The sequence below is a fragment of the Perca flavescens genome, chromosome 22 (assembly GCF_004354835.1).
Source record: "Perca flavescens isolate YP-PL-M2 chromosome 22, PFLA_1.0, whole genome shotgun sequence".
NCBI lineage: Eukaryota > Metazoa > Chordata > Actinopteri > Perciformes > Percidae > Perca > Perca flavescens.
Window position 1 is genome coordinate 19,720,723 of NC_041352.1, and position 19,824 is coordinate 19,740,546.

General features: G+C 37.7%; 1 protein-coding gene across 6 annotated transcripts in view; it reads right to left on the reverse strand.

Annotated features, from left to right (window-relative positions):
* Positions 1–6,221: 6,221 nt before the first annotated feature.
* Positions 6,222–19,824, reverse strand: part of LOC114549038 (cadherin-7) — a 153,949-nt gene continuing 140,346 nt past the window's right edge. For all 6 annotated transcript variants that reach the window (XM_028569149.1, XM_028569148.1, XM_028569147.1 and 3 more), the window contains 2 exons: positions 16,760–17,008; positions 6,222–7,596 (listed from right to left, as the gene is read on the reverse strand). In XM_028569149.1, coding sequence (XP_028424950.1) covers positions 7,082–7,596; positions 16,760–17,008 — 764 coding nt within the window. In that variant the 3' untranslated portion in view covers positions 6,222–7,081. The remainder of the gene's footprint in view (positions 7,597–16,759; positions 17,009–19,824) is intronic.

Here is a 19,824-nt window from a genome sequence, read left to right on the forward strand (position 1 = left end):
CATACTATATTATGACTTTTTTGTACTTTTTTTTGACATACTTTACAATGACTTTTTTTTTTGACATTTTTCGACATACTATACTATGACTTTTTTGTACTTTTTTTTGACATACTATGCTATGACTTTTTTCCGACATACTATACTATGACTTTTTAAGTCTGTTTTTGACATACTATACTATGACTGGGTGTCTGTCTGTGTGCAAAACTAATGATAGATAACAGGTGAATTGACACTAGCTCACCCAGATAAGGTGCTGCTTTTTTTTTTACTTTTTGCGAGATACTATACTATGACTTTTTTTTTTACTTTTTTCGAGATACTATACTATGATTTTTTTTTTACATAAAATACTATTCTGACTTTTTTTTCGACATACTGTATTTTTGACTTTTTTCAACATACTATACCAGACTTAATTTTTTACTTTTTTCGACATACTATAATATGAGATTTTTTCAACATACTATAATATGAGATTTTTTCAACATACTATAATATGAGATTTTTTCAACATACTATTACTTTTTTTTGACATTTTTCGACATACTATGACTTTTTTGTACTTTTTTTCAACATATTATAGTATGACATTCTTTTATTTTTTTCGACATACTATGACTTTTTTGTAGTTTTTTTCAACATACTATACTATGACATTTGTAGGACTTTTTCGAGATACTATACTATGACTTTTTTTTCTTTTTTTCGGCATACTGTACTTTGACTTTTTCAACATACTATACCAGACTTAAACTTTTACTTTTTTCAACATACTATAATATGAGATTTTTCAATGTACTATTACTCTTTTTGACATTTTTCGACATACTATACTATGACTTTTTTTTGACATACTATACTATGACATTCTTTTGACATACTTTACTATGCCTTTTTTGTACTTTTTTTCGACATACTATACTATGACATTCTTTTACTTTTTCTGACATACTATACTATGACTTTTTTTTGACATACTATACTATACTATGACTTTTTTCGACATACTATACTATGACATTTGTAGGACTTTTTCGAGATACTATACTATGACATTCTTTTACTTTTTTCGACATACTATACTATGACTTTTTTTTGACATACTATACTATGCCTTTTTTGTACTTTTTTTCGACATACTATACTATGACATTCTTTTACTTTTTCTGACATACTATACTATGACTTTTTTCCGACATACTATACTATGACATCTGTAGGACTTTTTCGAGATACTATACTATGACATCTATAGGACTTTTTTGAGATACTATACTATGACTTTTTTTTTCTTTTTTTTCGGCATACTGTACTTTGACTTTTTACATTATACCAGACTTAATACATACTATAATATGAGATTTTTTCAATGTACTATTAAATTACTTTTTATGACTTTTTCAACATACTATTACTTTTTATGACATTTTTTGACATACTATACTATGACTTTTTTTCGACATACTATACTATGACATTCTTTTACTTTTTCTGACATACTATACTATGACTTTTTTTTGACATTCTATACTAGGACTTTTTTCAACATACTATACTATGACATTTGTAGGACTTTTTTGAAATACTATACTATGACTTTTTTAGGACTTTTTCGAGATACTATACTATGACTTTTTTTTTACTTTTTTCGGCATACTGTACTTTGACTTTTTATACTATACCAGACTTAATTTTTAACTTTTTTCAACATACTATAATATGAGATTTTTTCAATATACTATTACTTTTTATGAATTTTTTAACACACTATTACTTTTTTTGACATTTTTCGACATACTATACTATGACTTTTCAACATACTATACTATGACTTTTTTGTGCTTTTGTTCGAGATACTATACTACGATGTTATTCGACATAATGTTATATGACTTTTTCATGACTTTTTCAACATACTATGACCTTTTTTGACATTTTCAACATACTATACTATGACTTTTTTGTGCTTTTTTTGCCATACTTATACTATGACATTCTTTTACTTTTTCTGACATACTATACTATGACTTTTTTCCGACATACTATACTATGACATCTGTAGGACTTTTTCGAGATACTATACTATGACATCTATAGGACTTTTTTGAGATACTATACTATGACTTTTTTTTTCTTTTTTTGCCATACTTATACTATGACATTATTCAACATACTATTTTATGACCTTTTTTTTTTTTTTTTTTTGACAAACTATACTATGACTTTCTTTTACTTTTTTCAACATGCTTTACCAGACTTATTTTTTGACTTTTTTCGACATACTATAATATAATATAGGAGGGTTCGGCCGATAGTCAAACCTCGGGTTGAGGAGGAACAATGCGGATTCCGTCCTGGTCGTGGAACAACGGACCAGCTCTTCACTCTCGCAAGGATCCTGGAGGGAGCCTGGGAGTATGCCCAACCGGTCTACATGTGTTTTGTGGATTTGGAGAAGGCGTATGACCGGGTCCCCCGGGAGATACTGTGGGAGGTGCTGCGGGAGTATGGGGTGAGGGGGTCTCTACTCAGAGCCGTCCAATCTCTGTATGACCAAAGTGAGAGCTGTGTCCGGGTTCTCGGTAGTAAGTCGGACTCGTTTCAGGTGAGGGTTGGCCTCCGCCAGGGCTGCGCTTTGTCACCAATCCTGTTTGTAATATTTATGGACAGGATATCGAGGCGTAGTCGGGGTGGGGAGGGTGGTGCGGTTTGGTGGGCTGGGGATCTCATCGCTGCTCTTTGCAGATGATGTGGTCCTGATGGCATCATCGGCCTGCGACCTTCAGCACTCACTGGATCGGTTTGCAACCGAGTGTGAAGCGGTTGGGATGAGGATCAGCACCTCTAAATCTGAGGCCATGGTTCTCAGCAGGAAACCGATGGAATGCCTTCTCCAGGTAGGGAATGAGTCCTTACCCCAAGTGAAGGAGTTCAAGTACCTTGGGGTTGTGTTCGCGAGTGAGGGGACAATGGAGCGGGAGATTGGTCGGAGAATCGGCGCAGCGGGTGCGGTATTGCATTCAATCTATCGCACCGTTGTGACGAAAAGAGAGCTTAGCCAGAAGGCAAAGCTCTCGATCTACCGGTCAGTTTTTGTTCCTACCCTCACCTATGGTCATGAAGGCTGGGTCATGACCGAAAGAACGAGATCCAGGGTACAAGCGGCTGAAATGGGTTTCCTCAGGAGGGTGGCTGGCGTCTCCCTTAGAGATAGGGTGAGAAGCTCAGTCATCCGTGAGGAGCTCGGAGTAGAGCCGCTGCTCCTTTGCGTCGAAAGGAGCCAGTTGAGGTGGTTCGGGCATCTGGTAAGGATGCCCCCTGGGCGCCTCCCTAGGGAGGTGTTCCAGGCACGTCCAGCTGGGAGGAGGCCTCGGGGAAGACCCAGGACGAGGTGGAGGGATTATATCTCCAACCTGGCCTGGGAACGCCGATCCCCAGTCGGAGCTGGTTAATGTTGCTCGGGAAAGGGAAGTTTGGGGTCCCCTGCTGGAGCTGCTCCCCCCGCGACCCGACACCGGATAAGCGGACGAAGATGGATGGATGGATGGATGGATGGATGGATATAATATAATATGACTTTTTAATGAATTTTTTCACATACTACTTTGACTTTTTTCAACATACTATGACTTTTTTTGTACTTTTTTTCAACATACTATTATATGACTTTTTATGACTTTTATACTATTACTTTTTTTGGGAAATTTTTCGACATACTATACTATTCTTTTACTTTTTTGACATTCTATACTAAGATGTTTTTATGCTTTTCTTGGACATATTATCCTATGACTTTTCTTAAAACTTTTTTCAACATACTATATTATGACTTTTTATGCTTTTCTTAGACATACTATTCTGACTTTTTTTTTCCCGACATAGTATACTATGATGTTTTCATGACTTTTTTTGACATACTATACTATGATGTTTTTAGGACTTTTTTAGAACTACTATACTATGACTTTTTTCAGCATAATATATTATCATTTTTTATGACTTTTTTTCGACATACTATACTATGACTTTTTTCAGCATACTATACTATGAATTTTTAGGTATTTTTTTCGACATACTATGCCATTACTTTTTCACAATCTTTTTCGACATACAATACCAGGACTTTTTAATGATTTCTTTCAACATACTAGACTATTACTTTTTTATAACTTTTTCTGACATATGACGTTTTTATGACTTTATTCAACATGCTATAACGTTTTCATTACTTTTTTTGACATACTATACTATGACATTTTCAAGACGTTTTTGGAAATACTATACTATGACGTTGACTTTTTTCAACATACTATACTATGACTTTTTATGACCTTTTATGACCTACTATACTATGACTTTTTTTGACATACTATACTATGACTTTTATCATCTTTTATTACATATACTATGACTTTTTTTAATCATTAGGATTTTTTATGACTTCATGACTTTTTCGACTATACTATGACGTTTTTATGACTTTTCAACATACTATACTTTGAGTTTTTATTGCTTTTTTTAATGACATACTATACTATTACTTTTTATGACATGCTATACTATGACTTTTTGACCTTTTTTTTGACATACTACATTATGACTTTAATGACTGTTTTATGACACACTATACTATAACTTTTCTTGACATACAATACCATGACTTTTTTATATTTTTTACTACATACTAAACATTACATGACATTTTCATGGCATGGCTTATTTAAAAGTGCTGTATTATTATTATTATTATTAGTAGTAGTAGTAGTAGTAGTAGTATTAGTATTAGTATTAGTATTACAGAATATTATTTTATTCACTGACAAATACATGTCATAGCATTACAATTTTATAATTTGTCGATGCTGAGCCAATTTTAGATACTTTGTTTACTAATTGGTAGATTGGTAGTATAGTTCGGGCATTAAATCAGCCAAATATTTCCGTAAAAAGTAACTAGTAAGTATAATTGTCAATTAAATTTAGTGGAGTAGAAGTATAAAGTAGCATAACATGGAAATACTGTGTATATATATATATTTATATATATATATATATATATATATATATATATATATATATATATATATATATAAATTATGTCAAAATTGTACTTGAGGTATAGTACAGAACTACAGTGAGCGTACTTACTTTTCATTACCACCTGCAGGAGATCTCATTTACATAAAACTGTCAAATAAATATATAAAATCTGAAAAATATTATGAACATTTTTAAAACTCTTTTGGCAGTTAGGGGAGATTTTGTTTAGGAGACATTTGGAGTCATGAGCTCGGTATCTCCTGGTTCTATTCAAAAAATGATGAAGATAGTGTCATTCTTACCATACATGCACATTGTTGTACGTGTTTCTATGTCATGAGGTGCAGCATTTGAACACAACTTTAATGGAGCTTTCTTTGACTGCATGACGAAGGCCTGGCTAACTTGTAAAGCTCCTCAGATGGCCGACGGTGAGCCTCACAGTCATCACACATGCCTCTGTGGAGCTTCTCGATCAGGCCTTTCAACTACAAAAGCCTCATCAAAAAGATATGAAAGAAAAAAATCCCCTTCCCTCCCACTCTCTGGTTCCTTGAGCTCCCCAAATGCACAGAGCAAGGTACCATTTTTATTTTAATCATTGATTATTTTTGTTAGTAGTTGTTGTAGTTCATTATCAGCAATAATCTTTATTTACTCTATGTTCAAATGGACTGAAAGAAATCCCTTCAGTCTTTTAAGGAACTGAACTGTCAATTTTATTTTCAGCAAAAAGGATAAAAACATCATTTGCACAATTCTGCCTCTTCAAAATAAATAGTAATACATATTGGTTGTACATGTCAACACCCAATTGTAACATAATTTGTTTAAGCTGGAAAAACAAATTATCATACAATGTGTCCTTTCAACATCAATTAACAAACAAACCAAAGACATTATTGATTTCATTTCTGAATGGCAATATACTGTATGCTGGACTCTGCAAACTACAGAAGCAAAATCCATTTACTTACAAACTTCACCCAGTTAAGGACTGTCACTTCAGAAACAAATTATTTTTTCTAGAGTCTAAAAGGCGTGAATCAAGCACAACAAGGACTGATCCTTCAACATAGCTTCCTCATGTAGCAGATGATCCCCAGAAATCCCCCCTCCCCCCCGCCTCATACAAAAGCAGAACAACCATATCCTGACATTGTATAGCTCAGAAATCATACATTGGACTTGTCAATAGAAAGGTGGAAGAAAAACAGACTCTGACAAACACTACATTGCAACATCTGCAAAATGTATTGTTAGGAGAATAAGAGAAATTATACTTACTATACTCCTGTTTCACCCAGCGGAGCCACAAACTGACGTGTCATTCTTTTTATTATTTGCACAACTTAATGTCTTCACATCACTTCCTTAGCACATCAACTACGTGTTCAAACTGTATGAGTGCAGCTGTACTTTTCATATGTGTTGAGAGATATGAGTCCATGAATAATGTGAAAAATGTTTATGAAAAACAGCTTCTCATCACCCTGATCCCCAACCAAAAAAAACAACAACAAAAAAAACACATAAATTGTGATTAGCCGTCAGGGGACACAGCATTTCATGAGAAACGTTTTTTTTTTTTTTTTCAGCACAAAGATAGCACAAAGGAATGCATCAAAGCCAGAGTGCTGGGCCTGCGCCCATCGCTGGAATGAAAGGACAGGTGCCCCACCGTAAAAATGCTTCAATATGTATGCATTCTGCAGTCAATGTTTGGACTGGAGCCCAAAATCTGAACCCTTTAATGTCTTTTGCACACAAGGTCTCCTCCTCAGTCAAGCCACTTTTGAAGTCTGTGTCAAAACTCACCATGTCACGCTTTTAAAAAAATCCACACAAGGAGGTAAACAAACCAAAAACCTTTTGAAGTCAAAGTGTTTTTTTTTTCAATCTCTCTTGTGTTGTCTTTGAATTTATTTCCTCTGATGCACTAAGGCAGACAAAATCATTTTCTCTGACAATAAATTACTCTTATTTTTTATTTTTTTCCATAAGTCTGAGAAATGTTAAGAGAGACATTTAGGGGCTATGAGAAGACACTGGTGCCGTCACTGTTGCCATACAGGTCAGCCAGCTTTTTGAAGCGTGGTCCCCAGTTGCTGAGATAGTCATAGTTCTGATCTGAGTCTGTACTTAGTGACTCCAAAGAGCTTAGTGACTCTGCAACAGAGCCGCTGCCTTCAAAAGCATATGTCTGCAGAGAGTCATACGGGGGAGCTGACGGGTCCACATCAGCATCCTTAAGTCGCTCCCAAATAAACTCTCGAAACACCACGTTGTCTGGTAGGGATTTATAGGACGGGCGAGTAGTTGATGGGTAATGAAAGAAGGTGGGAGTATCTGGTGTGACGTCGCGCCTAACGTTGGGATCTCTGATGACGTTTAGGTTGCGGAGAGTAACCATGTCAAAGGCCTCTGTGTCCTCCTCGCCCCCACCCTCGTCGTCGTAGCGGACAATGTTCTCTCTGATGTCCCTCTCCTCCTCGAGAATCAGAGGCTCCTTCCTCCTCCGACGCATAGTCACAATTAGCAGAACCATCACTGCAGAGAAAGGGAGAAGAGATGTTGGAGTCAATATTGACTGACAACGTGCACATTTTCTGTGCCAGTCAGCTGGAAAGATACAGGGATATGTAACTTGCTGAATACAGTGTGAAATTGATTTCCAACCAGGGGTGCATGTACACCAGGGGGTACTGCTGTACGTAACGGATAATTGGTTAAAACATCCAGCTTCAATCTCTCCAAATGATACTGGTAAAAATGCAAACTTAAACCACTCAAGCATCGACAGTTAAATTGTATGGTACATTATTGAAGCTTAACAATATCCACTTTTACGTAATTGTCAGTGATAAATAACATCATGTTTAAAATCGAATTTAAAAAAAACTAATTTGAAACATGACGGCGGTGTCAGTGAGCGGGGTATTTGAACTCATTTGGCAGGGCTGTGACAGAACATCTGACTAAAACTGTTAGAAAACCACTGCACTATGAATCCAATTAGAGTTTAAAAAACTAAACCTGCAATGTAATATATTATGACCCTCTGTGGTTTCCACCACCTACACTTTGCTTCTAGACTTCTGCTTCTAGAGTACAAAACTCCAGCAAACTGGAATCTCTGTCCCTCTGAGATCTTACCAGAAGCCTTCCTCCAGTCCCTGTTCCCTCTCCCATACATTATTGCTGAAAATAACTCTACGCCCAAGCAAACTGGCAAATGTCTAATGATGTTCTATCCATCAATGTCAAACTGGTGCCAATGAAATATCGCTCCGTGGGCCCATATTTCTTTTCCTCCTCAACGTCGAGCTCCTGCAGGCAGCCGAGAAAGAGGCCCAGGAACCGAATTCAAACACCACTTCACAACCTCTAATAAGGGAGCAAATGGAAGAGATGGAAGGGAGGGAAGTGTCACATGGAAAGGCTGCAGGAGATGAATGGGTAGCTTCCTGTTGGCTATTTGGTGACTGCTGGTACCATGCTGCAGTTTTTGTCAAAATACTTGGAATGGTCCCTCCAGTCTAACAACCACTGCTAATAACTGTGACATTTTTTCTCAGTGATTTAAGACAGAACGGCAAACATTTCTGTGGAATATTGTTTCCTTTAATTTCAGGAACTCGAGTCATTCTTTTATTCAATTCAGTAGGGCTTCTCCAAAGGAAATTACAAAGTGGCACATTGAAATGGAATATTCTTAGTGCCTTCCAGCAAAGCTCTTTAGGGTTTAATGCCTCGAAGGCAGCCACGATGCATCACGGACTGGAAGCGGGCCAACATCCAATCACGTCCTACTAGGATGAGCAGGTGGATGGCCGGGCATACAATAGTGAGTTTGTGTCAGGTATCAAGGGTCCTTTAAGAAATGATTTCCAGCCCAGACAGCTAAGCAAAGACACAAAACCCTGATACAACTCTTCATACCACATTTACTGATGATGTACACTAAATGAAAAACAGAAGCGAGGGAGATCAATTTAGTGTTACAAAGGCTTTTTGCTGTAATTTAATTGTTTAAAAGATTTACCCGGCCCAATCGATACTGAACAAGGTGAGTTTTCTGTGCTGCCCTTTTCTTACATGCATCATTGAATGCACTTTCTCATTAGAGTATTTTTTTCTCTCTCCATGCTGTGTGATTCTGGTGAAACTGGGACTGATTATTCACTCATTTTGTCTCTGTGCTGCAGTGCAATTTCTAAAAGAGGTATCAATCAGCAATTGTCTAAAAAGAAAAGAGGATTTATTTTAAAACTTTTCTGCAACAGTTGTGGTTATGTTATTTGGTTATGAGCAGTTGGGGAGGATGTATTCAGATCCTTTACTTAAGTAAAAGTACTAATACCACACTGTAAAAAATACTCTTTTATGCATTTAAACTCAGTTGGTACAATGTCACGTACCTCAATGCACTAATCAGGATTTAACAACAGTTGTTTAATTGCTGCTTATGTTGCCAGGGCACTGTCAATAAAATCTGAGTTTATTCACTGTTTAACTCAATTAATATATACAGTGTGTATATATATATATATATATATATATATATATATATATATATATATATACTTTTCTAAACTTAGATTTTTGCATACTTAAACATCATTCCTATTCAATGTCATAAGAAATACTAAAGTTTTCAGGAGCTTTAAAGCACACAGAGGTCGCTGAGGTTGAAAAGGATGTCCCACAATAATTAGGTGTGCTCAGTCAAACTATCAATACAAATAACTTGTCAACTGATTGTTATTGAGAAATTAGTGTAGAGTCAATTGTTTCTTAAGGCCATTCAGAACTCTTTATTTGACTGGACAGAGCATCCTGCCACAGTTAGGTTCTGATTAGTCTCGCATTGCCAGACCTTCCTCCACAGCGCTGTGGAGGAGATCTGAGGAGCAGTTAACCATAGTCCTCAGAAATCCACCGGAGTTTAAAATTCCAACTACGGCTGAATGATTAATTGCATTTGCAATTAACATAACACCACTAACCTCTATCACCACTTTAAAAAAACACCACAAAGCCATGTACAATAATTGCATGGCTAAAAAGCCTAACACCAGTGTGTCAACTGTCAAGTAAGTGAAACACCACCCGACAGGGATCACTGACTGCATAACTCCGTATGAACATACTTCAGTAACAGAACATGGAAATTACTATAATACTACTATAATAGCAGTAATTTTATTGCGAAAGAAAGGATGCACCTCAGTACTGTGACCAAGCCTGGGCTGACGGCTTTGATAAATACACTGGATGAGCGGTACAACATGCCCTCCGCACATATTTTAGCCCGGTGGCCATACCAAAGCTTACACAAAAACTGTAAACAGAGAGTCACAGCGGAGCTGAAAAAAGGAGTATTTTCTGCTGCTACAACTGACGTGGTCAAACTGCAGGATCACTGTGGCTGGCACTGCCATACTCGTTGTGCACATACATATTTAAAGACTGCCCAGTAAAGTTCACAGACAGTGTTTAAAAAGTGCTTTTATGCATGATTACTGACTTTAATATTAACGTTTACACCAGGCTTATTTGTCAGTGCTTTATGTTGTCATGGTAATTATTACATTGTATTACAAGGCTGGACGTTTAACAAATCAGTCACTGTGATTAAAGTAGTTTATAAATAAACAATGTCATTCAAATAAATTCATGCATCGCCTAATTTAATCAATATAATCACAGTAAGGGACAGTTTGTTTAATCCATCTAATAGTGTGTTAGTCATACAATCATTTTTTTGTCTTTGTTAAATAATACAGCAGATAATGAGCTTAAAAAATGATAGCATTTTAAAACGCAATCATAAAATTGGTGAAAAAAATTGGAATTAAGATTATTTTCCAAACTCGTTCAGCCCCAATTCCAACACAAAGAAAGCAGAAGGTAATGGATATCCGGCTGAAAGAAGGACATCCGGCGGAATTACCAGCCAGCACCGGAGCAATCCCGGAAGTGGAACGTTGTGGACATAGACTAGCTTCATTTGAACCATCACTAGCTCTCATGCGACCTCATCAACATGACAGATATCACTCTCCTGCATGGATGACATTGCAATAAAATGCATTATACACCGCAACTTGATGAGGGGCATAGAAACAATCAGAATCCTCAAACACAAATGCTCCAAGTTATTGGCATCTTTATCAGTGCTGCTGTATGTTTGCTGCATGAATCAAACATATTTTATGGTTTCTTTGTTGTCGCTGATGCTATCTGTCACACTGTGTATCTGTCCAGATTATGTGCTTGTGCTTCTTTATTGTCTTGTTTTTATTTTGTTCTATGTATCCTTCTGCAAGCTGTTAACATTTTTGTTCCTCCCAATTCCCTAACACAAGGTCTTTTTAGCTTTTGCCAGGCTGTCATTATGAAGACAAATCTCTTAATTGACTCGCTAAGTAAAAAAAAAAAAAAAAAAAAAAGGCCCGATTACCTTTTCTTCTTTTATTTTTAGCATGTCAACCAGTGTGATATCAAATAATTACACAGTTTAAACACACAAATGTGCAGCTTACAATGTGCACAGTGGAGCTTAAAGATCAGATCTAGAAAAAGAAACTGTCTGCCATCTGAATACAGACACATAAATAGAGACACAGACAGAGGGGCTAACGCGGGAGACAGACGGTAAAATAAAAGACAGATGAATGGACATGAAGATTTATAGAATGAGTCAGATAAGCAATACTCAGACAGAAATAACTGTCTGGAGATTTGGAGTGCTACGTAATGTCCTAATTGGCCCTCTGGAGGATTGAGCCATACCTGACCTGTTCTTGGGGGAAACAGGCACTGGATCTTAACAAGATAATGATCGTATCAGTGGTTTGGATGCATCATCCAAAAGTGACAGTATCATTAAAAAAAGGTTTTAAATGACATTTACAAAAAACAAAAACAGTTGTACCGATGCATTTTCAGAAATATTTCTGCGAGGAGTAGAGGACAAGCTTTGTAATTAAATCTAAAAATATCAACCTATGATTAATGACCACTTAGCTTATGAGTACGTAGAGCCAAAGCTAATGTGCATGCAGCTCCGTGTGGATTAAAGGCAGGCAGGTGGAAACTGCACACTTTGAATCAACTGTTGTGATTGAAGCTAGACACAACTGAAAAATCCTGTGGCGCTCTGAAGCGCTCTCCACTCGCACCATTGTACTGTAGTTATTAGACTGGCGACAGCTAACTAGAATCATTGCTGCAGGTAAGAGTGTGTGATGCAGGAGAAAAAGAAGCAGATTAGGAGTCTGTTCAATTTTGAGGTAATTTTTACTTTTCTTTTTTCAACATTTTAGAGGCAGATACTGTACTTTTCGCTTCCCTATATGTATTGTATGTTACTTTGCAGATTCAGATTATTAATACAAAATATAAATCAACTTATAGCTTACAATATAATATTACACGTTAAGATACCCAGAATTATGTAAAGTAGTTGACATTAGCTCTAGCTTTACCAGCTGTAACATTAACGAGATGAAAACATTAATGTATCACTAATTAGAATCCAGTAATATAATATATGTTTTTCTTAAATGAGCCATTCTGCATCTCAGTACTACTGAAGTATTACTAGTTGTACTTAAGTAAAAGATCTGAATACTCCACCATTATTTAAGACAGCATCTGAGAACGACAGCAGCTTGGGTCTTATTCTGGCTCGTGTCTTATCCAAAACAACACAATCACATGCAATCACAGCCTCAATTGCTACCTACAGATTGAAAGAGGTCTTGATGGAAGAGCATCAAGGAAGATCAGAATAAAGGATCACACATGGGCTGTTAATACAAGGGAAGAAGGAAGGGGGGGAGGGATATGCACAAAGAGGAAACAGAGAAAAGAAGGAAAGAGGCTGATCCAATTGAGCAAAACAGACTGATGGGGACAACTAAGGACACGCACGCACGCACGCTCACACACACACGCGCGCGCAACACACACACACACACACACACACACACAAACGGCGACTTGGAGGTATATTAAACTGGAGGCCATTAGTTCTAAGCCTGTGGCCTCAGGCCATGCCGTGCAGAATAGAGCCAGCTTTCATTAGCGATGCTGAGTTCAGGGTTGCAGCGCCACATATTTCCCCCTGTTGCTCTTTTGAAGTTTTCATTTACCAAGAAAAGTGTTCTCTGTTGCAACACAAGGAGGGCAAACTTCAAGGGATGGAATAAAAAGCAAAGTTGACCCCATCAAAGAACTCATTTCGGTTATGCCGTTTAGATCCTCTTCAGCTTTCAATGAAGATCACCTAAGCGTTAAACTACGACGCTTTGTCTGTGGGTTTTATGAGCAATAATGCAGCCGGGATGTGACGGCTCAGTGCTGCATCATCTTTAAGGTTATGTTAATTAATTCTCATTTACAAGTCTCTTTGCTTACATCTTGGTGTTACACTAGAAAACAGAAGTAGACGAGTGCCTGTCCTTGAAAGTACAGTATTCCATACAGTACTTCTCTCTATGACCTCGATGAAATACTATATACAGTATACTACTACTCTATATAAAATATACTGAAAAGTATCTGGGGGAAGGCCCCATGAGAAGCTACTTTTAGGAGGGAAAATGATTTAAAATCTAAACTCTAATCACTGATTCAGGCTGCCTTCCTTCAGGTACTGCATTCCTCTCAATGAAATTACACTATATTTTTCAGTATAGTGTGCTCAAACGCAAGAGGAGCACTGTCACATAAATTACACATAATCATAACTGCCAAAAAAAGGGTTAAAAAAAACCCTTACTTGATTTTTATACTTACTTACTTGAACCTTATGTTTATTTAAGTGTCCAATCAAGTAAATGTAATACCGTCACATCCAGTCAGACAAATGTCTTTCATTTGTCAAACAGAATTAAATATCTTCAATAAAGTCAAGGTAAAAGCCTTGGGTGACCACGTATTCCATCAGACCCATAGAATATGTTTGTATTATCTACTGGGTACAGATAAAGACTCAGGCAAAAATAGAAATACTCCTCCAAAACCCAGTATGCCGACTCTAGTTAAATGCTCCTGTTGGCAGGATTTCAGTGGTATTTTACTTGTGAACAGCCAGGCTACTATTCAGAGCTGGTTGACCTCAGTCACATGTATCTACCAAAGAGGAAATATGACGGGAAGATATCTCCCTCCAGGTTTGACATGTGCAAGACCTCAAAATGCAACTCTGTTTTTGGCAAAGCTTTCCTCACACATTCACCCGCCTATTATGCATTTTGCATAATAGCGAAGATGAGTCTGAATGGGTTGGTAATACTGAGGTAGTGCAGCACTCTATATCTGACATCTATTTATCTTAAGTCTGAACTTAAATCCAAACTGTAAAGATTGTTGGCTTAAATATATTCCAGCTGCAACAAAGCCTGCAAACTACTTCAGACAGACAACTCGAAAGTAATGCTAGTCTATTTAAGATATCAACGTGCTGCCCACTCTTTTGATTTGCTTAGGGTCTCTACAAAAATTATTATGGGTCAGAGAAAGAGGAGGGCTTGTATTTTTTCTTTCTGCTGAAAGAAGAGTAGTCTGAATTTTATTGGAGAGCATGCAAGGGTTATTATCCCAGACTCATTCCTCTAAGAAATAATGATCATCTGATCTTAACATATCAGGCTATAGCATCATCTGATTCCATTCATATTCTGTTTTATTTCATAGCCTAATATTCAAAAATAAAGTGGCTGGAATATTTGTACATTTGTTATTCTTGTCATTATTATATCATTTTGAGATATTGGAAAGGAGGGTATTGTGTCTGTTTTGTTTTTCCTTTAAAAGTGCCCATATTATGCTTTTTGGCTTTTTCCCTTTCCTTTATTGTGTTATATCTTTTTTGTGCACGTTATAGGTTTACAAAGTGAAAAAGCCCAAAGTCCACCCCAAAGGGACTTACCATCTCCAACAGAAAACACTGTTCACAAACTGTTCCAAACAGCTCTGTTGTAGTCCAGCCTTTACTTCAGAGACAAACGTGCATCACTTTGTAAAACGCGTTGTAATGCTAGCCTAGCTGCTAGCATGGCACTCCCTCATGCTCTGCTTCTGACTGTCTATTAGTCCTTACCTAGCTGCGCATGTGCGAACAGAGAGCTCAACACACAGGGTGAAAAGAGGAGCTGTTTTTGGAAAAGTAAACCTATTTTGGCACAACCTCTAAATACAATTATAAACCTGAAAATGAGCATAATATGAGCACTTTAAGTCAATGGGAAGGTCCAGAGAAGTTATAAGTAACACTGGGTTGGTTCTTGGTTGGTCTGGGTTGTTGTCTGTTATATTAGCTGTTAGGGCTAATCGACTTGGCTACATACACACACTTCAAGCCAAAACTATTGTGTTCCTGCTTTGTTGTTAGAAATGTGAGACTGCAGCAACTCTCTACAAAGGCTACACTGATCACTGCTTCACTTCTCAATGCATAATATTTGCTACAGTAATATTAGGGGTGTTGAAGTGAATCATTGCATCGATGCATCGCGATGCAGACCTGGACGATTCTGCATCGATGCAGTGACAGACCATCGATTATTCTCTAATGATGTTACTTGTTGATTTTCCGGTCGCTGCTTTTTTTGTTTTTGCCTTTTGTCTGTTGTCTGCTGCGTTCAGACTACGCTACAATCAGGAAGTGTATTTTTCAAGAGCAAATACAATGAAAAAGGGGAGTTCATATATATCTGATGCCTGGAATTTGTCGATGAAAACCATGTGTAGCAATATATAATAATATTGAGGAGGTGACGCATCGTGACGCATCGTGATATCGAATTGATTTGAATCGTTGACAGGATAATTGTAGTCGAATCAAACCGTGAGACCAGTGAAGATTCACACCCCTAAGTAATATCTACAGACAGTCGATGCCTTGGCCTTTCAGGTGGAATTTGTATGTTTTGCAACATCAGTAGCTAATAGCTGCTGATACTGCTGGTTGTTTTATTGCTATACTGCAGCTCTACTACTAGTTGTCTTAGCTTTTAGCTTGTTGCTAATTACTTATTATGTGCTGTTGCCATCTACCAATATGTTGTAATTGTATTGACATTAAATGCGAATTAAGGCATTAAACTGAACTGAGGTACATTTTTTTTTGTTGTTTCTTAATAGCTGAGATCTGAGGACAGTGAGCAGTGGTACAAGTATTGTACTTCAGCACAATGTTGAGGTAGGTATACTTTACTTGGGTATTACTATTACAGTATATACTAATTTATACTTCTACTCCACTAAATGTTAGAGATAAATATTGTTTTTCTTGAGGGAATTACTGTAATTGTTGGGGCTTTGTAAATTATAGAGTGTGGTCTAGACCTACTCTATCTGTAAAGTGTCTCGAGATAACTCGTGTTATGATTTGATACTATAAATAAAATTGAATTGAATTGAATTATAGAATGAACTGCCAAACTGTATATAAAACACTTGAAATAAGTTCCAACTTGCCAAAATAAAACAGTAAAATTCTTAAGCATATTGATGAGTAACTACAATTAAATTATTGAATAAAATGTCTTAATATCTGACAGGGTTAGTGGCCAAAGCTGTGAAAAGATCACCTCTACAATAATGATCACTCTGAGCTTAACACTAACCTCTTAAGCTATATAAAAAAGCACATATACAGTAATTGTTACCTCTGACACTGAGGTCGTATAGATCTTACCCAGAAGTGTGATGATGCAGCCTAAAATAGCCAGGAGGGCGCCGGTGCTCAGGCCAGTCGCGGTGTAGGCCACAGCTCCACAAGACAAGGCTACGCCGTCAGAGTCACAGTCACACACTCGCACTGAGAGTGTGTTTGTGCTGCTGAGGGCAGGACTTCCGCTGTCCACAATCAACACCGGCAGCCGATACACAGCTTGCTCCCGTCTCCTGAAACCGCCTCGCTTCGTCAGTATGGACGCTGTGTTGTCTGCAAAGGAGAATAACAACATACATCGGTCACTACTTTTAAGAAAGTAGCCTGGAGAGCTACCGTAATTTGCTTGTTTATTGGTTTCAATTGAACACTGAACTGCATATTATACATCATATATATATATATGACTGGCAGGAGGCTTAGCTTCTATTGTGTAATGATTGCTGTGCAGTTTGAAATGATTTTACAGTATTAAAAGCAGGAATGCCAACAGATGGTGTCATTAACACAATTCATTATATGGCATACTGCAGCGCCTCTCCCGGTCTTGACCACCTGTTGGCTAATAACAGCTTTGGTTTGGTGGAAAAAAATCTTATATGAAATCTTGTCTCCCTTAGCGTTATGAGAGAGAAAGAGGCAGCCAGAGGAGAACAATATGTTATTACACCAGCTAAAAAAAAAAAAAGAGCCATTTCATGACAAATACTTCAATAGATTGAAAAGCACTTTCAAATTGAGCCGTCACACTTGAACTGTAGATTTTGCCTTGAAGGAACAATGTTCAGATTGCTCTTTGAATCTAAGAAAAAGGTAAAAATGAATATAGAGATGGGTTATCTTGTAAATGCCACATTAGACAAATCAACAAAAATGTTCTAACGGGTTAGGAAAAAAACACAGTTGGTTGGTGACAACAGTGATGGGTTTAAAATAGGGCTGTAACGGTTCCTGTATTCGTACCGAACCGTCACAGTACAGGGGTCACGGCCCGGTGCACACAGCTGCACGCAGAATACACGGTATTTAGAATGATGCACGTAATGTGGAACCAGAGTTCACAAGCATGCAAAACTTTTAGCCGTACGCTGTTAGCAACATGTACTGAGGTTAAAACACCAGATCAATGGGCAAGTCAGTCACACTGTAGTCTATGTCCACGATGTTTCAATTCCGGGATTGTTCCGTTGCCGTCGGAAATTCCGCCGGATTTCACTCTTTTCAGCTGGATGTCCAGTACCTTCCGCTGTCTTTGTGTTTGAATTCTAAACTCTGGTGGATTTCTGAGGACTATGGTTAACTGCTCCTCAGATCTCTGCAGGGTAAATCCAGACAGCTATCTAGACTATCTGTAGAATCTGAGTTTTCTGTTGCACGACTAAAACAACTTTTGAACGTACACATGTTACACCACTGTGGCTCTGTCGGGTGCTTAGCGCCGCCCATGACGATTGTGATTGGTTTAATAAAGAAATGCCAATAAACCAGGGCATGTTTTTCTCTCATTCTTTAAATATAGCCAAGATGGAACTGAAACACATTTTTTTTTTCCAGCTGTACTGAACACGCACCGAACCATGACTCCTAAACCGGGGTATAAACCGAACTTGTGACTTTTACTTACCATTACCATGGGGCGTCAGTTTGGTTTGAAATGTGCTGGGGACAGAGACGCATTTGCAAGTGCATTTTCAGAAGTGCTGGGTACAATGACGCATTGATTTTTTTTTTCTCTTTCATGCAGGTCATGTTTTGAAAGACGCTGTCCTGTAGCTTACTAATGTAAATGAATAAAGATGTATACAAAAATGTGATCATGTCCGACACGTTTTATGAAGAAGAAAGCCTTAAGTTTTCCAAAAAAAAAAGTTGTTGCAGTGTTGTGAAAAGAGAAGCGTGTAGCCAGCGCGGCAGCAGAACGGCTGTGTCTGTGCCTGCCCTGTGGGGATAGAGATTTTTGTGGATTTGTTGGCATCTGTCGCTCAAGAATTATATGTGTTATGAACTTTTTTTTTAACTAAATTGAGCTCGAGGTTTTCAAAAAAAGTGGTGAGTACAAAATGACTCATGACGAAATCTGATAGGTACGTGTACCCACCGTCCCCACCTATGACCATTACACCCTTGATATGTATGTAATCTCAACATATTGAAACCAAGGTAAACTTATGTTCACAAAGAACCTTTCTTTATCAAAACTCTCAACTCTCTTCCAGCCAACTAGCTCTTAATCTGCTTAGAGGTTACCATTAAACATCCAGTTCATCATGTAACACAGGGCTGCACTCACATGAACTACTGTGGCACAACGTGGCTGCTGCTGCTACCTCTGAGATGTAACATGGCAGCCTTAGCCAAGCTCAAACAAAACACTCAACGCAGGGCATTTACCTGTATCAGCTCTACATGTTTTTATGATGGAGTCGGGCACAATTCTGATGTGTTTTCAAAGCTATGTGCAAAGTTTTCCTACATGAGCAGCTCCTTTTCTTCATCCGCCCACTGCCTTGCGTGTAGGTGGTAAGCAAATCATTATGGTACAAAGGCAGTTTTCAGCCTGTGTGTTAAGGTTAAAGTTATTCTGTGATATAGTACATGGAGACCTTGATGTGGTGGATTGTGGCACAAATCGCATATGTGCTCCAGTTGCAGAAGGAAGTTTGTTTTTGCATTCAATTTTGATGAACAATTACAAAAAAAGGATAGCGAGGGCATTGTCATGGCAGAATTATGGTTTCATTTGGCACGGCTAGGCACGCTGCAGGGCACCAGTGACTCTGTACTTCTTCTCCAGAGTCAGATTGCAGAGTAGATTATGTCCAGATGCAGGACAGATATAGAGAGCCACAGTGAGCAATGGCCAAAGTGTCAATTGCATTGCTGCCAGGCTCAATTCGAAGGAAGTAGGCAGCAAATAGACCTTACCTAACTTGACCAACACCCTTTACAGACTCCGATGGCCCCCTGGCAATTTTCTCAGTGGAGTTTTTTAATTTATAAGCTGAATGCAAGTGGGTTGATCTGACACGTGGAGCATTGACAAGGACGTAGACGGTTAGTAGTTAAGTTTAAATTGGTGACTGACTCTA